Source organism: Saccopteryx leptura, chromosome 3, assembly GCF_036850995.1.
Source record: "Saccopteryx leptura isolate mSacLep1 chromosome 3, mSacLep1_pri_phased_curated, whole genome shotgun sequence".
NCBI classification, from domain to species: domain Eukaryota; kingdom Metazoa; phylum Chordata; class Mammalia; order Chiroptera; family Emballonuridae; genus Saccopteryx; species Saccopteryx leptura.
The window spans coordinates 120178519-120197766 of record NC_089505.1 but is presented as its reverse complement, the minus strand read 5'-3'; the positions used below and the strand labels follow the sequence as shown (position 1 = coordinate 120197766).

The following is a 19248-nucleotide window of genomic DNA, read 5'->3' as shown; positions in this document are numbered from 1 at the left end:
ACAGGCGGGTCGGCCCCAGGAGGCAGCGTCCCCAGCACTGACCTTCAGGATCAGCTCCACCACCTCTGTGTGCACGAGCCCATGCACAGGCTCCCCGTTGACGTGAGTGATGAGGTCGCCCTGACGAAGCCCTGCCTCACTGGCTGGTCCTCCGTCCTCCACATGCTGCCCCAAGGAGAGAACAGTTCTTAGCCTGGAGCCTGAGCATAACCCCTGAGGGCAGTGTGGGCGGGGCAGGGATAGGCAGGCCCGAGTAAGGGGAGGGTAGAGGAATGATGGAGCCGGGAGACACAGGTCTGGGTAGCCAGACATACCCACACCATGTGGTGCACAGTGTAGACGTCCGAGTCACCCATGTACACACGGATGGCCCGCAGGGTGAAGCCATACTTCTTGCCAGCTCGATGGATGACAATGGGGGTCCTTGAGTTGCCGAGGGCTGGCAAGAAGTCCCTGCTTGGAGAAGAGTCCCTGGATGATGGGTTGGATGACTGGGAATGTGGGGACATGGGACTGGCCAATGGAGAGCAGGTATGGTGTTCTAGAGGAGAAACCAAGACTTAATAGGTCAGGGATGCCTGGACTGGCCATGTTCCCAGACCAGCCCCCTACCTAGGCTGTTGACCCCACACAGCTCTAGTCAGAGACAGCTGGAGACCAGGTTCCCTACGAACTTTGAGCAGCAAAACTCCTTCATGAACTTGGACCCTCAGAGACCCCAGGGGTGATGGGAATGGCAGCTAGCATTTACTGAGTGCTTACTTTTGTGTATCAGGGCCATATAAGCTCTTCATGTATATTAAATATCACAATTATCCTATGAACTACCACTACTAATAACCACATCTTTTGGTGAGGAACTTCCTCAAGGCCAAGAGCCATTTAGTGATAGAGCTGGGACTTTAAAACAAGCTTTGTGCCTCAGAGCCTGCACTTGTTATATGGTTCCGTCCTGCTTTCTGGGACACACACAGCCCCAGACACCAATGCACACCTTTGTAGTCCTCTAGCTTCATAACAAAGGGATAGCAGTAACATACAGAGTCTCTTAGATACCTGCTCCTCAACATACAATGCACAGACACACCTGCCCTGTGCAGACTCCTGCCACAGGCCCTTCTGTGAGTCTTATCCCAGCTCCTTGGGGTCTCACCTGCAGGAATGAGGAGGGACAGGGCTGTGGCTGAGGCAGACTTGATCACTTTGTTGATGGGGCGAGCAGTGCGCTTTTCTATGGAGTCCCCAGAGAGCAGCCGGTGGCGGGCCCTACGCACTGCCAGGTCACTGATGGCCTTGGCCGCGGCTCCCTCAGCCAGCTGTGGGGTCCCACGACCTTGAGTCTCCATGGCTGTAGGCCCAAGTGAGCAATGAGACCTGCAACGTGGCTGAGCCTCCCTTCCCTGCCTCCCTGTACTCTTGTCCAGCTCAGGCCCTTGGGCCACCTGCTGGGCCACACCTGGACTAGAACCACTGCTCTGGACAAAAGGCTCCTCATCCAGCTTCAGCTGCTGCTCCACCGGCCTTTCAGGGATAGGCCCAGACACCCCTTCTCCAGAGAGCGGTGTCAGAAGCCATATGCCCTCCTGCTGCTGCCTCCTGGGGCTGCTGGTAGCCTCCTCAGGACCCTCAGGAAAGCGAAGCACATCCAAGAGGCCCGAGCAGTGACGTCGCACTGTCAGTGGAGGGCTTGAGTCACTCTCCGTGTGGGACGACTCCGACACTGACAGCCGCTTCCGTAATCTGTGAGACACAAGGCCTACGGTGAGGTGGCCCCGGTGGTCTGGCTGTTCCGGCCCAGACTCCCTGCGGGGCTCACACAACACTTCTCAGACGTGCCTCAGGAGCTATTCTTGTGAGTGCCACCCTGAGGATCTGACTCTCGCCCATAATCTGAGCCATAATTGATGGATGGCTGTGCTGCCCACCCTGGGTGAGTTCTGGGTGCTCACATCTCAGGGGAGCCAATCACCCAGTTCCGGTCTCGACCCTTCAGCCCCGCCGGGCCGTCTGAGCGGTCTTCCTTCTCCTCGCTCAGGCTGCGCTTGGTGGGGGGTGGTGTCCGGCGCTCCTCGAGCAGTGACAGCCGCTCCATGCTACTGTACACCTGTGGGCACAGGGGATGTGCTGGGGAGGGCGTCAACACACACACTTGAGGGGCTCAAGTATCCTTGCACCTGAAACCCAGGGATCTGAACCAGTTCTCCCCTTCCCTCCCCTGTATATACTGTTGAATATTCAAGGAAACAGCGCATCTACTGGGCTGACCTGGCCTCACCCCTGGCATCTCATATGTCAGGGCTGGAGTGGTTCTAGAAGTACCTGTCATATGCAGGCCCAGCCCTATCCTCCTCTTTTTCTTGAGGTAGCCCCTTCACCCCCTCCCCCAGCCTGCCCCAGGCATGTCTCTTGACAGGTCCTCTTCACCCGTTATCCGGTGCTGCCCGGTCTGCGCCTGCCTCGGCAGTACCTTGCTGAACCTGGGCGAGCAGGAAGAGAACTGGCGGATCTCAAGGCAGCCGTCTTCACTCACTTCCTCCTCATCCTCTGAGTCCATGTGGTGGTATCGATCTGAGCGGGCTGGGTCAGACACACAGGACAGTCCCCTTAAGAGGCCCCTGGTGGTGGCCTCCTTTTGACCCTAACAGACCTCAGGAGGGCCTGAAAAGTTGCTCTCCTAATGCCAAGTTCAGGTGCACAGGTGTTTCTGATAAAACAGATCTACCCACCTTGCTCCTCCCCATCCCATCAGTGGCCTTACTGTCAAAGTAGCTGGTATCATCCTCTGACTCCAGCTGAGGAATAAATTCAGCCTTCTGGCGAAGAAGCCCTGTCCAGTCCAGACCAGTAAAGAATGGGTGCTGCTTCACCTCATAGGCACTGCCTGTGGACAGGGCGGGTGTGGGCAAGAGAGCGGACGGGTGGGTGGAGTCCAGGCCAGCAAGTCCAGTGAGAAGCCAGGCCTCAAGAGGCAAGGCCTGGAGGCCTCAGCTCCGGCCCCTTCCCAGCTCTTCCACCCAGAGGGAGCGGGGCAGATTTCAGGGTCCAGAGGCACTGCTCACACTTGAAGCCAGCCTCCCCCTTACCTCTTCCAAGTGGTGAGAAAGTTTAGTGGGACCTATCCTACCTGTGCCCAGTCTCTCCAGAGGGTTCTGGTGGAGCAGTTTAGAGGTGAGGTCCTGGGCATCTGGCGGCAGTGCGTCATCCCCCTCAGGCCACACAATCTCATCTGAAGAGTGATTGGGGGTGAGAGGAAAGGCGTGGGCTAGGGGGGGCTCTCAGAAGTTGTGGCAGTGGGGAGATGGAGAAGACGGTCCTCAGACAGGGTAAGGGTAGGGAGGCATAAAGGGCTCAGCCCAGGAACCTTGAAGCTTGCCTGGGATCCCATTCCTTAAGTTCTATAGGTTCCTGTCCTCCTAGACCACAGACCCTAGAGCACGCCTCGCTCTTTGATCCAGGGTGGGCACTGCAGAGGGTCCTCCCTGTCCTGAAGCTCCAGCTCACCCTGCCTTTACACCCCAGACACACACACACACTCAGAGAACTAACACCCACAGGATACGCACACTGACAAAACAAGTACACCCACGTACATATGGGGGACACGAACACAAACAGAACAAGCCCCAGGTGACACACACAGAATGCCTGCACACAGACACACACCAGAGAGGCAAGCGTACATCACACTCACATGAACTCAGAAAAGAACACATAAGCCTCACAGGTGCATGCATAAATCGTATCTGTGGGTCCAGACTGCCTCCCCAGTGGGCCAAGGTGATGGTACCTACCACTGATCACTTGCCCAAAGAGCTCCTCCGGAGTGTCTCCAAAGAAAGGGACGCAACCCACCAGGAACTCGTACAGGATTATGCCCATGGCCCACCAGTCCACTGGCTTCCCATAGCCCTGACGCAGGATCACCTCAGGTGCAATGTACTCCGGGGTCCCGCACACCTGGGCATAGAGAAGCCAGGCTAGCTCACTGGCATGAAGCTGGAAGGGTGGGGATGTTCCCATCCTTGGGGTAAAAGTGTCTCTGAATAAAGACTGAAGACTCAGCTAACTCGTTAATGAGCAAGATCAACCAGAGTTGGAACTGTTGCTGGGGGGTAGTTTATGTATTTTCTTATTACTCAAAACATCTCATTCTAGCCTGAAACCACCAGCACTCCCTGACCCCTAGACACCTCCTCTGGCATCCCTGGCTGCCACCCCACAATTGGCTTCTTCCCTCCAGCCTCCCCAAGAACGGACCCTACAGTCACATGATTACTACAGAGACGTGTCAACAGTCACAACCTGAGGTGTCAGGCAGGGAAGGTCCAGAGGCTACTCTCAGGAAGCTGGGCCAGAGCACAGGGGGAATTTGGAGCTGTGTGACTGCCAGGAACAAGCTCCAGGAGAGCTGTGCTCTTGACTGAGGCTAGGAGAGTGTCAGTGATTGGATGACCTGTTTTCTCCAAACTCTGAGGAGGAAGATGATTTTGTATTTTATATCTGTGTAATTCTACTGGCCCACCCTATTTTCTAAATGTGCTATCTATCTCAATGTCTCCCTAGAACCAAAAGATGAAAAAGACAGGAGCTCCCAGTCTTAACATATACCTACAGGGTAAGCATGAGGCCTGGGATTCAACCCCCAAAGTCTCAACCATCCTTCCTCACCTGCTTGTCCAGGAACTCCCGGGCATCTTTTTCAATGTGGCCCTCGTACAAGTTTGTTGTCAGACTCATGAGGCCAATTTTAGAAAGGCCAAAGTCAGTGAGCTTGATGTGCCCCATGGATGTAATCAGGAGGCTGGGAAACCAGAGAAACAGAGGATGGCATTATTTCCTAGTTTTCTAAAAGTGCCGGTTTTAGTATATGCCAGCATTTCCCACTCAGGCTTCCTCAGGGCTGCTGTGGGACATCAGCAGAGCAGCTTCAGCAGGGAGACAAGGAGCTGAGAACAGCCAGCTCTGGCTTTGTGAGTACTGCATTCTGCACAAGCAACCTGCTCTTCGCCCATTCCCTCAACCCACTTCTGTTTGTTGCCCACAGCTGTATTCTATACTGGGGGCAGGTATCAGCCAACCCAGTTCCCTCTCCTCACCTGGGTGGCTCATAATGTCCCTGACTCAGGGGCACATACTTTTATTCAGTGCCCATGGTTGGTCTCAGAAGAGGAGCTCGTTAGGAGAAACTAGAACTAAGATCTCAGAGAATCGTCTCTTCCTCTCCCTTCACACACTCGGCCCAGGACATTTCATTTTGTGTGAAGGCTGCTCCCTGCCTCCCCTTTTCCTGTAATTCCCAAATCAGTATCTCTGGCCCTGACCACTAGATCTCCAAGTCTACAGAGTGCCCAGATGCCTTACAGGCACCACAAACTCAACCTGTCCAAAGCAAAGTCATGCTTCCTAATGGGTCCTCTTTTCAGTGAAAGGCAGTAATTTCTGTTACCTACTGAGCTCTGTGGTAAGTGCTTTGTTATTTATAAAAATATTTTGACTTCTGAAAGGTCTTACAGAGCAGCTAACACAACAGAAATAGGTATTAGTATCCCCATTTGAAAAAGGAGAAACAAGAGCCTGGCTTGTGGTGCTCAGTGGATAGAGTGCTGTCCTGGAATGCTGAGGTCGCTGGTTTGAAACCCTGGGCTTGCCTGGTCAAGGCACTACTTCTCGTCCCCCTACCCCCCTCTCTCTGTAAAATCAATACAAATAAGTAAAAAGGAAAAACATGAGGCTCAGAGAGGTTTAATTCAGAGTTAACAAGCAGTCATTTGCACTCAGGTCTGTCTAATGTCAAAGCCACTTCCCACTGCAGAAGCTTATCACTCTACACTGGCCCCAAGCTAGAAATCTGGAAGGTATCCCAGACTCCCTTTCTCTCACTTCTCTTTGCACCCCCATCCCAACCTTATTGTTTCCTTTCTGCTCCCCACAGTGCCCCTTCTCTCCTCCATCCTTACTGTTCTAGTGCAGGCTTTGCTCTGGCCTGGTCTACTGCAATGGCCTCACCATCTCTTTCCACTGGCAGTGATTTCCTGAACTCAAATCAAAGTCTGAGTTTGTCGGTCTATGATACCTTTGGTTCATAGGCCTTTCAAAGACCTCTAGGACCTTTTCAAATAAACCCAAACACAAAAAGGCCCTTTATGACCTGATTCCTGCCTATCTCCTATCCTTTGCTCTTACTACTCTGACCAACCAACAATATCAGCTTCAGCCAAACTGCACCATCTGTGGTTCCTGAATGGGTCACACCTGTGTGCCTTTGCAAATCCCGCTCTCCAGCTTCATAGAGCTCCTCCCACCCTTTTCCAACGGACTAATTTCCGAGAAATAGCCTGTACACAGATATTTCTGTCTCCCACACTAGACCAGGAACTATTTTATAGCCAATGGTATCATGCTTGGTATAGAGAAGATGTCAGTAAATGTCAGAACACTGCCAACCATCAATTATATATGCTGATTCTTTTGTTCCTGCTTGGCTTCTTGAGTGGCACTCCTCAGTAACTCTTATATGTCACCAAAACCTTACAATGCCCCTGCCAGACTTTGCTGGCAATGATGGTCTTTGTACTTGGAGCGGTCAGGAGACAGCCCTGGACCTATGAGGATATCCACATGAGCACTGTTTCCTATCAGCCATTCTAATATAGATTCAAACATGCTGTGTCTGCCTCCATTTATCTAGAGACCCAAGATGGAACTTGGAACAAGGAACCCAGATAGAGGGCGTACTTGTCAGGCTTGAGGTCACGGTGCACGATACCATAGTTGTGTAAGTACTCCAGGGCTAGCATGGTTTCCGCAAAGTACAGACGCGCCATGTCCACAGGCAAGGCCCCGATGTTCTTCAGCAGAGTGGCACAGTCTCCTCCTGCAACAAGGGCAGGCGCCATGAAGGAAGGGTCCAGTTCTCTGTGCTAGACGGTCTCATGCTTACTGTCCCTAAGGCCCCAGGAGATGGCCTCATGGAAGACCCTGGTGCTAGAGACTGTGATCCTGGCCCCTCTGTTGCTGGCATGGGTGGGAGGTAAGAGTGTGGAGGGGGGCAGGAGGTAAGGGAAGTGGCTGTCTAGGCCACTGTTCAAGCCAGAGAGGGAAGGAACCCAGGCCCCTGTGCCTGTAAGTTGATTTGAAGGGACAGGACTAAGTTATTATAGGATGGGACTCCTGTAAATTGTAAACACATTTGGCTGTAACATCAGCATTGTTCATTATTTCCTTCCTGACAACTGTCCTTTATTTTGTGAGGAAAATAACACTCAACTCTCAGCATGAACCCACTAATTAAAAGGGGAGTTCAGCTTCAACTTAAAGACTTAGGCAAAATATCTTTGGAAGCTGTACACAACAGTGAGAAGGGGAGAGGAAGGCCTCTGGCCAAGCTGCTGCCCCACAATTCTCTTCTGCTTCATTCCGAGAGCATTTTGTGTGGCCTTAGGGGGCGTCCCCCTCATAAGCCATCAGCCAGGATAATGGCTTTCCTGTCTTCTGAGGGCCCAGATGCAATCCTCCCAGCATCCAACCCAGGGCTTCTTGGCTTTGCCACCGCTTTTGTTCCTGCCTGGTGCCAGCAGTAGAGGCTGTGTAGGCTTTGGGGGGCGGGATTCTAGAGCCGCCAGGGATACATCCTGTCCCAGAGGGCCTCTCATTGCACTGACATGGGCAGCCTCACTGCAGCTGCTGCGATAGAAGCCTCTTCCTGTGAGGGCCAGGGAGGTCTGTGCCCATTGTAGCCAAATGGTCTGAAATCCTAAGGCGGAAACCAACGTCAAAGAGAGCTGGGCCCTGAAACTTTACCCTGTAGCAAGCTATTGGTCCCAGCTCAGGACCAAGTCTCAGATTGTACTTTGGTCTCCGAGTCAGGCAACTTTCTCCAAGTACCTTCAACATACTCCATCACCATGCACAGATGGCGCTTGGTCTCAAAGGAGCAGAACATGCTAACCACAAAGGGGTTCTCAGCGAAAGTCAGTATGTCGCGCTCCACGAAGGCCTGCTGGATCTGGTTGCGCAGGATCAGGTTCTGCTTGTTGATCTTCTTCATGGCAAAGCGCTGCCGGGTGGACTTGTGCCGCACCAGGAACACGGCCCTGGGAACACAGTGCCCATTCAGTCCCCAAGGACCCTCAGCCCCTGTGCTGTGCTCTCTGACCCAGCGCTGGGGTGGCTAAAATGCCTCTTTTCACACCTTATAAAGGCACAGAACAAATGAGAAGGACCTGGGCCCCCTGCCCATAGAGCTCTTCAGTTTCCTGATATATCAAGTCCTGAGGACACAGCTCAACCCTTCCCCAGAGCTCAGTGATAGGGATGCTACCAAGACGAGTGGGAATTGCCTGGGAGGGGAACAATGCTCAAAAGTCAGAGGAAACTGATCTCCTGCCTCTCCAGGGGCTGTGGGGAGAGAGAGGGCCCATCTTGAGCCATCTGCTGCCCAGAGGATTGGGCATCATATACTTCTAGAAGGAAGAGCCCAAGGGCTGGCTTAGCCCCAGTCCTGGCCACAGCCTGCCCTCTTCCTTTACCCATAGGCGCCATTGCTGATGAGCTTAATGGTTTCAAAGTCCTCTTCTGAGGGTGTCCTTTTAGATGTCAGAGATGCCCCGCGGCCCTGGAAGACAAGGGAAAGAGGAGAGGCAAGCATGCTTCACAGGGCCCTATGTTTAGGGAAGCTGTAGCCCAGCAGGAGCTCAGCTCGCTGCCCTGCCACGGCCTCCTGCCCAGCCTTCCCCAGCAGCGGACTGACTCCTCAGGCAGTGAACCCAGCAGCCCCGCCTGCTCCTTCAGATGTTCTACCCAAGAGAACTCACAGCCTCGCTTCACAGGGCCGAGGCTCCAGGACTGGGGCAGGAGTGCAGGACCTTTACCTCAACTGAATCGTCTGTCTCCGGAGTGTCAGGACTGTCATAGCTGCTCAACTGGGCCATTTCTAGAAATAAAGCAAGGACACGGAGAAAAGTGTACATGGCACTGTTGGGCACCTCAGTAGTCCACTCACGTTGCCTGACTGTGTGGGGTAGCACTAACGCTTTCTGCATCAGTTTGAACTTATATGCCAATAATACGGTCACTCCTATTTCCAGAATTCCAGTACCATTTATAAGGTCTGGCGAATTCTATAACACTTCTTTCAGACTTGAGACAATTGTTGGAAAACAAGACTCAAAGCTGGGCTATCAGTTCCCATCCTGCTGGCCAAGACTCGGCTCTGCCGGATGGGGCTGGGGAGCAAGGGGAGCAGGGAAGGCAGGACGGCAACAGACCAGGGACGTGGGAGCCTACAGTTTATGCAGGGGCTCACTGCGAAGCCCCAAAGAATGGAGATCATCTTCTGACACCTTGAGCTGGGACCACCCCAGAGACACCGAAGGACTGTAAGATGGCAGCAGGAGAGGTGAGCACGCACAGGAGGTGAGCATTTTTGAAAATGTGACTGTAGTCCTTTTGTTGGTGACCTCTTGATTTTGGGCTCTAAATCCAATCCAGCTGAGCCCAAGGCTGTCCAGGTTGGGCTATGTCAGGCGGATGTGAGCAATGCGGAAGGAGGGGCTGTTTTATGACAGAGAACTCACGGTTCCTCCTACAGCCCTGAGGCCCCTGAGGCCTGCCATGCCCAAGTCCAGTCTAAGCTCTTCTCCAAGTGGTTTCCCTGCTGTGAAAGCCTGTGGCTGTGGGGCCTTTCTGCAGCCACCAGGCAGCTTGCTCACCCTCCAGGGGATCCCGTGTGAGGCCCAGCTGGCTAATGATGTAGCGGGGAATGTCACATTTAATCCCTTGTCCCTCTTTGGCGTGGCCCTCAGCTGCTTCTAACAGGTGGTAGAACTCTTCAGGGTCAAACTCCTGTACCAGGGGAGAGAGGTAGTCAGTAGTAAGAGCCACACTTGGAAGCTGTTGGTTTTCCTAATTTTATAGCATGTACTCAGTGCAGGATGAACAAGAAGACTTTCCCTTTGTGATGGGACACCCCGACCCCTGAATACCCAGAAACATCATGATTCAGGGATCATGAGAATGGAGACAACGCTGCCTTACAGGCCATTTCCAGATTGGACATCCAGAGCTGTTGCTTTCAAAAGAGCCCAGCCTATTCACTTGGTCCAAAGCTCTCCACCAGCCGGATGGCAATGTCAAGGCATGTTTGCACACCTAGCCCACAAGAGCGGACCTAGTGCCCTCTCACTTGTGGCTCACGACCCAGCAGTGCACACATGCTGTCAGCTATTCACTGAGTACCTCCTGTGTGCTAAGAGCTAGAGAGCCATGTGGATCAGATCACAACTGTCCCTGTCTGCATGGAGCACATAATAATGGGGTCCCTGCCACACCCCCCTTCAGGATCATCCAGTTTTCTTCACAAGAATTCATTTGGTCCCCAATGTTCACATATTATATACTGCTCACAAAAATTAGGGGATATTTCAAAATGAATATGAAACGATTAGAGTAGAAACATTTGATTTCTTTTTATTAAAGAAGAATGTCGGAAAAGCAAATGACAAGTCAAAAAAAGTTGTTTGATTATGCAAATGAGATGCAAAACCAACTTTTATTTCATTGGTGAAAATGCACTATACAAAAGGCTGAAAGTACTGGTGTATCTGCACGTTCCCTGATCCCCTGATTTTTGTGAGCAGTGTATTTATTTATTTATTTTTCATTCTCTGCAAACCGGTAGAAATTTCATCACAGGACAAGGCCAGAATTTGGGAACTACTGCACCAGACCATCCTATACTGCCTGGCAGACAGGCAGGAAGAGGGAAAGGTAGAAGCATCAGTTCTTTGTTGCAGCACATTAGTTGTTCACTGATTGCTTTCTTTTTTTTTTTTTTCCAAATTTTTATTTTTATTTTTATTTATTCATTTTAGAGAGGAGAGGGAAGGAGAGAGAGAGAGAGAGAGAGAGAGAGAGAGAGAGAGAAGGGGGGAGGAGCTGGAAGCAGGAAGCATCAACTCCCATATGTGCCTTGACCAGGCAAGCCCAGGGTTTTGAACCGGCGACCTCAGCATTTCCAGGTCGACGCTTTATCCACTGTGCCACCACAGGTCAGGCTGTGAGCAGTGTATTTAAATAAGGACTTCAGCAGCAGAAATGGCAGTACGTGCCACCAGTTTTGCTAAGAGCAGAGTACTTCCTCTATAGCCCACTGCTTCCTCTCCAACCCCCTACTAACCTTTCCCAGAGTCCACTCACCAGGCATTCCAGGAGCCGAGCGGGGCGGGCAATGACAATCATCAGTTTTTTCACCAGCTGCATCACAAAAGCCACTTCTGAACTCTCTGAGCGCTCATGAGCCTATGGAGAAGACAAAGGTGGTTTAAGCAATCCACTGGCCCAGTGTGGTTGAGCGAAGCAGGCCGGGGCTAGGCAGAGCTGTATTACAGGGAGAAACAATTTGGTGGTATTGAGAGCTCTGCAAAGCAAAGAACTCAGAGAAGGCCAGTGGGCTGTGAGAGACGCAGGCTGCTCATTGGGAACAAGAGCTTTAGAACCCTGCCTAACACCAAGGAATGTCACACAGACACCATTTTCCCTGCTCCTCCATCAACAAGCGACAAGCTTCACTTACGCTCTAGACACCAGCTTAGGGGCAACTCTCAATGGAGCCTTCACTGATGTTCACTGTCCACCCCAAACAGACCATCAGGAATAGAGAGACCTCCAAGCAGGAGAGTGATGTGACCAGATAGGTGTTTTAGAAAGACTACTCTGGCTGCAGTGTAAGTGGGCTCCAAATAAGGCAAGCCTAAAAGCAGGAAAACCGCTTAACAGTGGGATTTCATCAGTGATGCAGATGAAAAGGGCAGAAACCCAGGCAGGAAGAACGAAGAGAAACGAGCAGACTGGAGCCATTTCACCCACCACTCCAGAGGGAGATGGCTGAGCAGACCTGAGGGTGGATGAGCAAGAAAAGAAAGTAACTGCAACTACAATTTTAGGGGAATTTTGGGAAACCCATAAACGAAATAGGAAATATAAGAAGATAAGCAGTTTAGGGGAGGAGAGGTAGAGAGCACGTTATATTTGGTTATAGAGAAAAAGCAAGTAGGGAAGAAACAAGCTGTTTTGGATTCACAGTCTGCAGTACATAATAGGTTCTTTCTGAGTATCTGCTCAGCCCAGGAGCCCTTCTTGTCCTTATGGAAACTGCTCTGCCTTCCAGGGGCACTTGTACTGATTGTGTGGTTTTACCTTCCCGCCCATCTCCAACAGCTGGCCAGCGCAGTTACTTCCCTAGGAATTTTAAAAAGTATGGAAAGACAACTGTTGTTATTAATGTGGCAGCACTATATAATCTACTCTTGGGTGAACAGGGAGGGCCTATCTACCAAAGAGACAGAGAAACAGAAGCACAGAGAAAACCAGAGATGAGAGAGGAGGATAAACGCTTCCAGGCTTTCAGAGGCTCTGGTTTCTAGTGCTTTGCCCTTCTGAGGCCTGGTTGCATTTCTGTTCTCAATCCTCTAACCACCGCTTTTATAAATACTTTCCCCGTCCTGCTCGAACTACTCCAAGTTGGCTTTCTATGACTTGCAACTTAAGAATACTAACTGACCTGGAAAGTCAGAGTGGAGGAGCCAATACACAAATAGGAACAATGATCTGGAGCTCAGGAGGAGAGGGAGGGACGCGGCCACAGGTGGAGTCCTCGGCATGTGGGTGACAACTGAAGACACGGACTGGGAGAGTATGAAGAAAGGAGAGAGGAGAATGGACGCTCAGGATGGTGCCCTGTGGAACATCAGCATTTAAGAGATGGGCAGAGAAGTAACTTGTGAAGGGGCAGCAAGACTGCAAGGCTGGAGAGGGCACTGTCATGACAACCAAGGAGGGGGATTAAGGAGAGGTACTCATTGTGGAAAGTTCTGTAGAGAGGTGAAGAAAGATGAGGACGGAAAGAAGTCGTAGGATTTGACAATTGGCCAATTAGTTCCTCGATGTCTTTTTTTGTCTAAAAGCATTTTAGTGGAATGGTGGGAATGGAAGGCAGAATACTGAGCAGTGGATAGGTTGTAAGGAAAGAAAAACAGCAATTGAAACCCATTTGGGGGGGAAAACCCCACAAAACACTGTCTATAAAATGAAAGAGGCTGAACACTTAGTAAAACCTTGTTGTTCTTTTAAGACTCAGCCCAGATATCAACTCTGAAGCCCCATCGAAGTCCCCTGTCCCCCACCCTCCTCCACACACAAGAAGAACAAGCAACGGCTCTCTTTCCTCTGTTCTCCGTCTGTCTGCTCACGCCACAGGTACTGCCATGCTGCCTGTAATTAGCTGGGACTCTGCAGCTACACTGCAGGGCCTTGTGAATAGAGAGGCTGTGTCTTCTTTCCTCTTTCCTTCCCTCACACGCTAAGCCTAGCATCGTGCCTCTTATGTGGCAGATGTCAGTCAATGTTTGTTGACTAAGAGTTTGAAAATCTATGACCTTAAGCTCTGGAATAAGACAAACCTGGTTTTGGGATCTATCTCTGTTATTTAAGAAATGAGTTACCTTGGGCTAACTTAGCCCCTTAAAGCTTCTGTTTCCTTTCTGTAGATTTAGGGAATAATAACAGTACTTTCCTTATAGTATTGTTGTGAAGGTTACATTGGTTAAATTAAATGAGATAATGTACTGTCTAGCATTTATTAAGTGTTATATAAATGATAGTGACTTTTATTATTATTGCTATTATTTTTTTTTCTGAAGCTGGAAACGGGGAGAGACAGTCAGACAGACTCCTGCATGCGCCCGACCGGGATCCACCCGGCACGCCCACCAGGGGGCGCCGCTCTGCCCACCAGGGGGCGATGCTCTGCCCCTCCGGGGCGTCGCTCTGTTGAGACCAGAGCCACTCTAGCGCCTGGGGCAGAGGCCAAGGAGCCATCCCCAGTGCCCGGGCCATCTTTGCTCCAATGAAGCCTCGGCTGCGGGAGGGGAAGAGAGAGACAGAGAGGAAGGAGAAGGGGAGGGGTGGAGAAGCAGATAAGCGCTTCTCCTGTGTGCCCTGGCCAGGAATCGAACCCGGGACTTCTGCACGCCAGGCCGACGCTCTACCACTGAGCCAACCAGCCAGGGCCGTGACTTTTATTATTTTAAATTAAAACCTTACCATGCCACTTTTCAATTTAAAACCATTCAGTGATTCCCCATTGCCTTCATGTTACCAAGCTCCTCATAGGCCCTTTGACCTTTTTTTTTTTTTTTTTTGTATTTTTCTGAAGCTGGAAACGGGGAGAGACAGTCAGACAGACTCCCGCATGTGCCCGACCGGGATCCACCCGGCATGCCCACCAGGGGCGATGCTCTGCCCCTCCAGGGCGTCGCTCTGCCGCGACCAGAGCCACTCTAGTGCCTGGGGCAGAGGCCAAGGAGCCATCCCCAGCGCCCGGGCCATCTTTGCTCCAATGGAGCCTTGGCTGCGGGAGGGGAAGAGAGAGACAGAGAGGAAGGAGGGGGGGTGGAGAAGCAAATGGGCGCTTCTCCTATGTGCCCTGGCCGGGAATCGAACCCGGGTCCCCTGCACGCCAGGCCGACGCTCTACCGCTGAGCCAACCGGCCAGGGCCAGGCCCTTCGACCTTTGCCGCGTCACCAACCCAGGTCTAACTCTTCCACTTTATCTACAATTTTCCTTTGCAAGTACCCTTCACTCTAGTCATGCCAAACTACTTTATCTGCACTTTCTGGAATGTACCAAGTTCCTTTATACCTCAGAGAGGTTGTTTGTACTGTTTCCTAGGTATAGTGAACCCCTACGGACTTGACAAGCCTCAATCTTTCCTAAACTCTCCATGCAGTATCACTACATCCTCCTCTGTGCTCAGAACTGACGTTTCCTCACTGGTCACCAATCACACTTACTATAATAAACACAAGTGAGATAAGTCCATAGAGCACTCAGTAGCGGCTGGCATACAGTACATTCAATAAATGATAGCTGTTATTTTTATTTAAGTACGTGTTGATGAGTCTGTAATTCCAATGACTAGCGAATTCCTTGAGCTAGAACCTGCACAGACATTTTCTGCATTCCCGGGGCCCAGCAAATTCGGGAACAGATGACGCGCTGGTTCCACTTTCAGAACTCTTCCTACTGCACCAAAAAACCGAGCCCCAGAGGCAATGCGCCTGGAAAGATGTTTAACGGTTTGGGGCAGAGGTCTGACTGACTGTTCAAATAAACCTCAGATGTACAAGCACCCATGGAGTCACTCTACATTGATCCTTTACCTGCTGCCGCAACCCCCAGTTCCTAGCCACTATTTAAAGAACTGCTAGAATGTTACTCTTGGAACAGAAAACAAATAGCTGCCAATGATTTTCATGAGGCGTTAGCTTTCTAAGGTCATCTTTATATAAATTTAAGTATTCTCTTGAAATCAGAAAATTATATTTTTGAGACTTGTTTGGAGGTTCTAGCAGGGGAGCGCAGCTACTCGTATACCCTTGACCAAAGAACGGTCCTCTCCTCTAGCGGGGAAGGTCGTCCTCTTCGACCAAGCGCACAGCTTCGGGAGGGACGCACATGGAGCGGTGAGGGAGGAAGGGGACACCCGCCTAGCCAGCCAGATCAGCCGAATCAATCCTGGCGATCAATGGGGTGACAGATGTCGCAGCCAGATCGCCCTCACATCCAGAAAATTATATTTTTGTAGAAGGAAGTACTCATCTATTAAATCAAAACGTTTCTCATTAAAACTCTTGTTCACTGGACTAGTACACCTTTAGGGAGAAAGAAAACAATCTGCTATCAATTATATATGAGAAATCTTCCAATATTTGACAGTAATAATCATGATCATCTTTAGTAATCTTTCTCTTGATTCAACTATTTTCTACATTTAAAAAAATTCCCTGCTCTTAAGTTCTAGACTAAAACACTGAAGTTCTGTTTGAGTCTTATCCCTGGGACCTCAGCTCAGCTGGTAGCACACCAGAGCAAGGTCATGAGTCCGGAGGGAAAGGGGCCTGGACTGGGAAATACTCTAGTGACATGAAGAGCCCTGAGGACATAGGCACATGTCCTCTCACCGAAACTGTACAAATGATGTGATGTGGGGCAACTGTGACCTGAGTGGGGAAGCATCTGCCCACCTTCCTGGAGAGGCCGACAGGAAGCAAGCACTGGAGCAGGGAGAGTGGGTAAGGACTCAGCGCCTGCTCTGGCTTTCTCTGGATTTCTGTACCTTTAGCCTCCCAGAGACGTTTCAAACTGGGTAGGGTCAGGTCTCTAAATGGTGAAGTCCCTACTACAGAACTTCTTACTACGCCTAGTAGAATGTCAGCAAATAGATAAACCCAGAGGATAAGCCTCAGGCCTCCTTTCCCCTGGCTGAGGAAATACAGTCTAAAGGCTCTGCTTACACCAACCAGTATTTCTACTAGAAGAGAGTTGCCCACAGCCACCGGGGCCAGTCTTGGCTTTGAGTTACAAATCTCCTAGTCAAATATTTATGAATTCTACCAATGTTCAATGTTGGTGCCTCAGGCAGAGGAACTGGACTTAGAAGAAAGGACACACCGAACTGAGTTCTTCTGACACCAAACAGGTTCCTCAGCAATGCAGGGGCCTGAGGAGCCTGCGGCCATCAGCACCACACTGGGGCGGGGCAGGGGCGGGGCCAGGGGCTGCACGCTACCAAGGAGGAGGCAAGGAGGCTAAGAAGACCGGGATAATCATTAATGCCTGAATCTTAGCTCAGGACTACCACATGATGATTCACCAGAGTCCAAGCACACGACACTCACATCTTGCAGAAGTTTCTCTAAATTCTCTTGAAGTTCGTAGAAGTACTGTGACGTAATGAGGCCACTCCGAGATTTATCCAGGCAGTCTCGGGCCATCTCAATCACCTGATGATGAATAAAGCTCAAGGTCCCATCTGCCAAGGGCAACCCACTGTCTGGAGTGTTGGAGGAAATGAATTCTGCTAGGCGCTCTTCCATTTGTGCGGTGGCCTGGGAATAAAAATAGGAAAAGTGATATTTCCCTTCTAGTCCTAGCTCAGCTGGAGCTAAGCCTGCTGTCAGTAATAGTCTCAGGATGGGCTCTGTGATCCTGGTTTTCTGATGTGATATTTGGGGCACCTGATGACTGGAAACATAAGAAGATCACCTTCAAGTCAAGTCAGAACACTGCAGTGGAGGCGTCTCAGCTGGCCTTGTCTATCTTCCCCACTTCTTGGGGGCATGCTCTTTTGCTCTAAGGACACTGTAGTGTTTGTTGTTCTCCTTTATTATGCTGTTTCATGCCTCTGTCTGTCTATGCCATCTCCTGTGTGGAGCTTTTTCACCTTGCCAAGCCTGCCCGGCAAACTCCTATTATTCCTTCTAATCACCTTTCAAGCATCATCTCTCCTCTGGGAAGTTTTTGATTCCTGTAGGCAAACTAGGGTTTTCTTTCCTCTGTGCTCCCACTGGACCTCTCAATTGTATAAGCTTAGTGAATGGGCACTGATGGTTTCTAAACCTGAACTGGAACTTCTTCAAGTCAGAGAAAGTTTGATTTATCACTTGACCTTAGGACCCAACTGAGCCAAGCAGATGTTCAGAGAATGTTTACTGAATGTGTGCACCTGTCTGCTCACAGGCCTGGGCTCCCAGCAGAGCAGAATGGGAGTCTGGCTCAGAAGCCACTTGGGGGCCTAACTGCACAGTCACGTCAAAATGACAAGTTCCTAGCTGCCTATCTAGGACTTGACCTTCTTTCCTTTGCCACCAGATGGCGATTTCTGATTTCCAGAGTGTGTTTACGGGGGTGTGTGTGAACATACATATAGGTATATATATATATATATATATAAGTATTACACACATACATACATGTATATATGGTGTGTGGAGAGAGAGGGAGGGAGAGTGAGAGAGAGGAGTGAGGAGGGAAAAGTAAATAGGAATTTTAACACACTTTCTCTAACAAAACAGTTCATCTTACACGAATGACATGGAGACCTGCACATAAACCACAAACATGCAATGCTAGAATGACATACGACACTAAGTACATGAAGAGGAAGAAAGATGAGATACATTTCTAAACACTACACATTCACAAACTTCTTTATAAAGGACCAAGCATAACATATGATTTCCTAGCTGTTCACTTTGCCCCTCTTTCTTGCTCTTATTCTCCAAGGCTAGAAGGCATAGACCACAGGGCAGCAGGGAAGCAATAGCTCACACTTACTGAGTGCTCACTAAGCCCTGGGCACAGTTACGAAAGCTTAATGTTCATTAATCTTGAAAAACTCCCTATGAGATAGATACTCTTATTATCCCAAATCACAGGTGAGGCAAATAAAGCTCAGAGCATTAAATACTCTGCCCAGGGCTATACAGCTAGTAAATGGCAGAAGCAGATCTGAACTCAGCCCGTCTGGTTCCAGAATCTGTGCCCTCCTTACTGCTGTGCTTCCCAGTGCACGTCAGGGGGGAAGCATGGGCAGCACACCTTCTCCCTAGGCCACCCAGGAGTCCAGGACACTGTACCTGAGTCTAGAAAAAGAACAGTCTCTAGAGGAGCAGCGAACCACACACTGCAGACCCTAGACACCGATGAACAGGTAGATCCAGGGAGGTCTACACCGAGGACGAAGGAGGCTGAGGACTCTCGCTCCCTACCGTCATGGCCAGAAGCCCACTCAGTGCCCTGGCTCTCTGTCAGGCAGGGCTGGCTGTGTTCTACAGGAACAGGACCCACCACTAGGTGGCCAGGTCTCAGCATATTGGCATGTAGTGTTCAAAAAGAAATGCAATAGGAAGCTAGATCTTAGTTCCATGTACAAGGAGGTTTATGGCCAAACTGCAGTTGTGTGAAGACAATTTCTCAACTAGCTCAGGATAGTAACCTCCTTTCCTCCCTCAGCATTTTTCTGCTTGAAAACACAAATCCAAATGTGAGTAACTCTGAGATCTGTCTCGCACATTATAGCTCCCTCTGGCCTACTGCACCAGTCCAGCAGACCTATCTGTGCACTCTCTGGTGCCCAGCAATGAAGTGGTACTTATAAAATCTGTATGAACAAAGGTGCTCTCAGAGGGCACATCCCATTCTGGGGGAACCTGGACTTGTCAATCCTGATGTATGTGGTGGTGAGAAACAAGGTCTCCAGTTCGTTCCTTCCTCACTAATACATGGTGGGATTCCTTTTTGACATTTCTCGCTAAATACCTCTCCCTCCAAGGAGTGATGAAACAGAGACCCTGCAAGTATAATCTCTAAACCCATAGTCCTCTGCGCCTTCCTCTTTCTCAGCAGTC

The 19248-nt window shown here is 50.4% G+C and overlaps 1 protein-coding gene across 9 annotated transcripts in view; it reads right to left on the bottom strand.

Annotated features, from left to right (window-relative positions):
- Positions 1-19248, bottom strand: part of MAST2 (microtubule associated serine/threonine kinase 2) — a 219649-nt gene that overhangs the window by 2392 nt on the left and 198009 nt on the right. For 5 of the 9 annotated variants that reach the window (XM_066376111.1, XM_066376112.1, XM_066376117.1 and 2 more), the window contains 16 exons: positions 16738-16947; positions 11197-11298; positions 9711-9843; positions 8871-8932; positions 8529-8614; positions 7885-8093; positions 6736-6874; positions 4669-4801; positions 3792-3957; positions 3125-3226; positions 2759-2881; positions 2468-2577; positions 1950-2104; positions 1154-1740; positions 315-541; positions 43-165 (listed from right to left, as the gene is read on the bottom strand). In XM_066376111.1, the coding sequence (XP_066232208.1) occupies positions 43-165; positions 315-541; positions 1154-1740; positions 1950-2104; positions 2468-2577; positions 2759-2881; positions 3125-3226; positions 3792-3957; positions 4669-4801; positions 6736-6874; positions 7885-8093; positions 8529-8614; positions 8871-8932; positions 9711-9843; positions 11197-11298; positions 16738-16947 (2667 nt within the window). The remainder of the gene's footprint in view (positions 1-42; positions 166-314; positions 542-1153; positions 1741-1949; positions 2105-2467; positions 2578-2758; positions 2882-3124; positions 3227-3791; positions 3958-4668; positions 4802-6735; positions 6875-7884; positions 8094-8528; positions 8615-8870; positions 8933-9710; positions 9844-11196; positions 11299-16737; positions 16948-19248) is intronic. The other 4 variants (XM_066376120.1, XM_066376114.1, XM_066376115.1 and 1 more) reach the window with 1 other exon arrangement.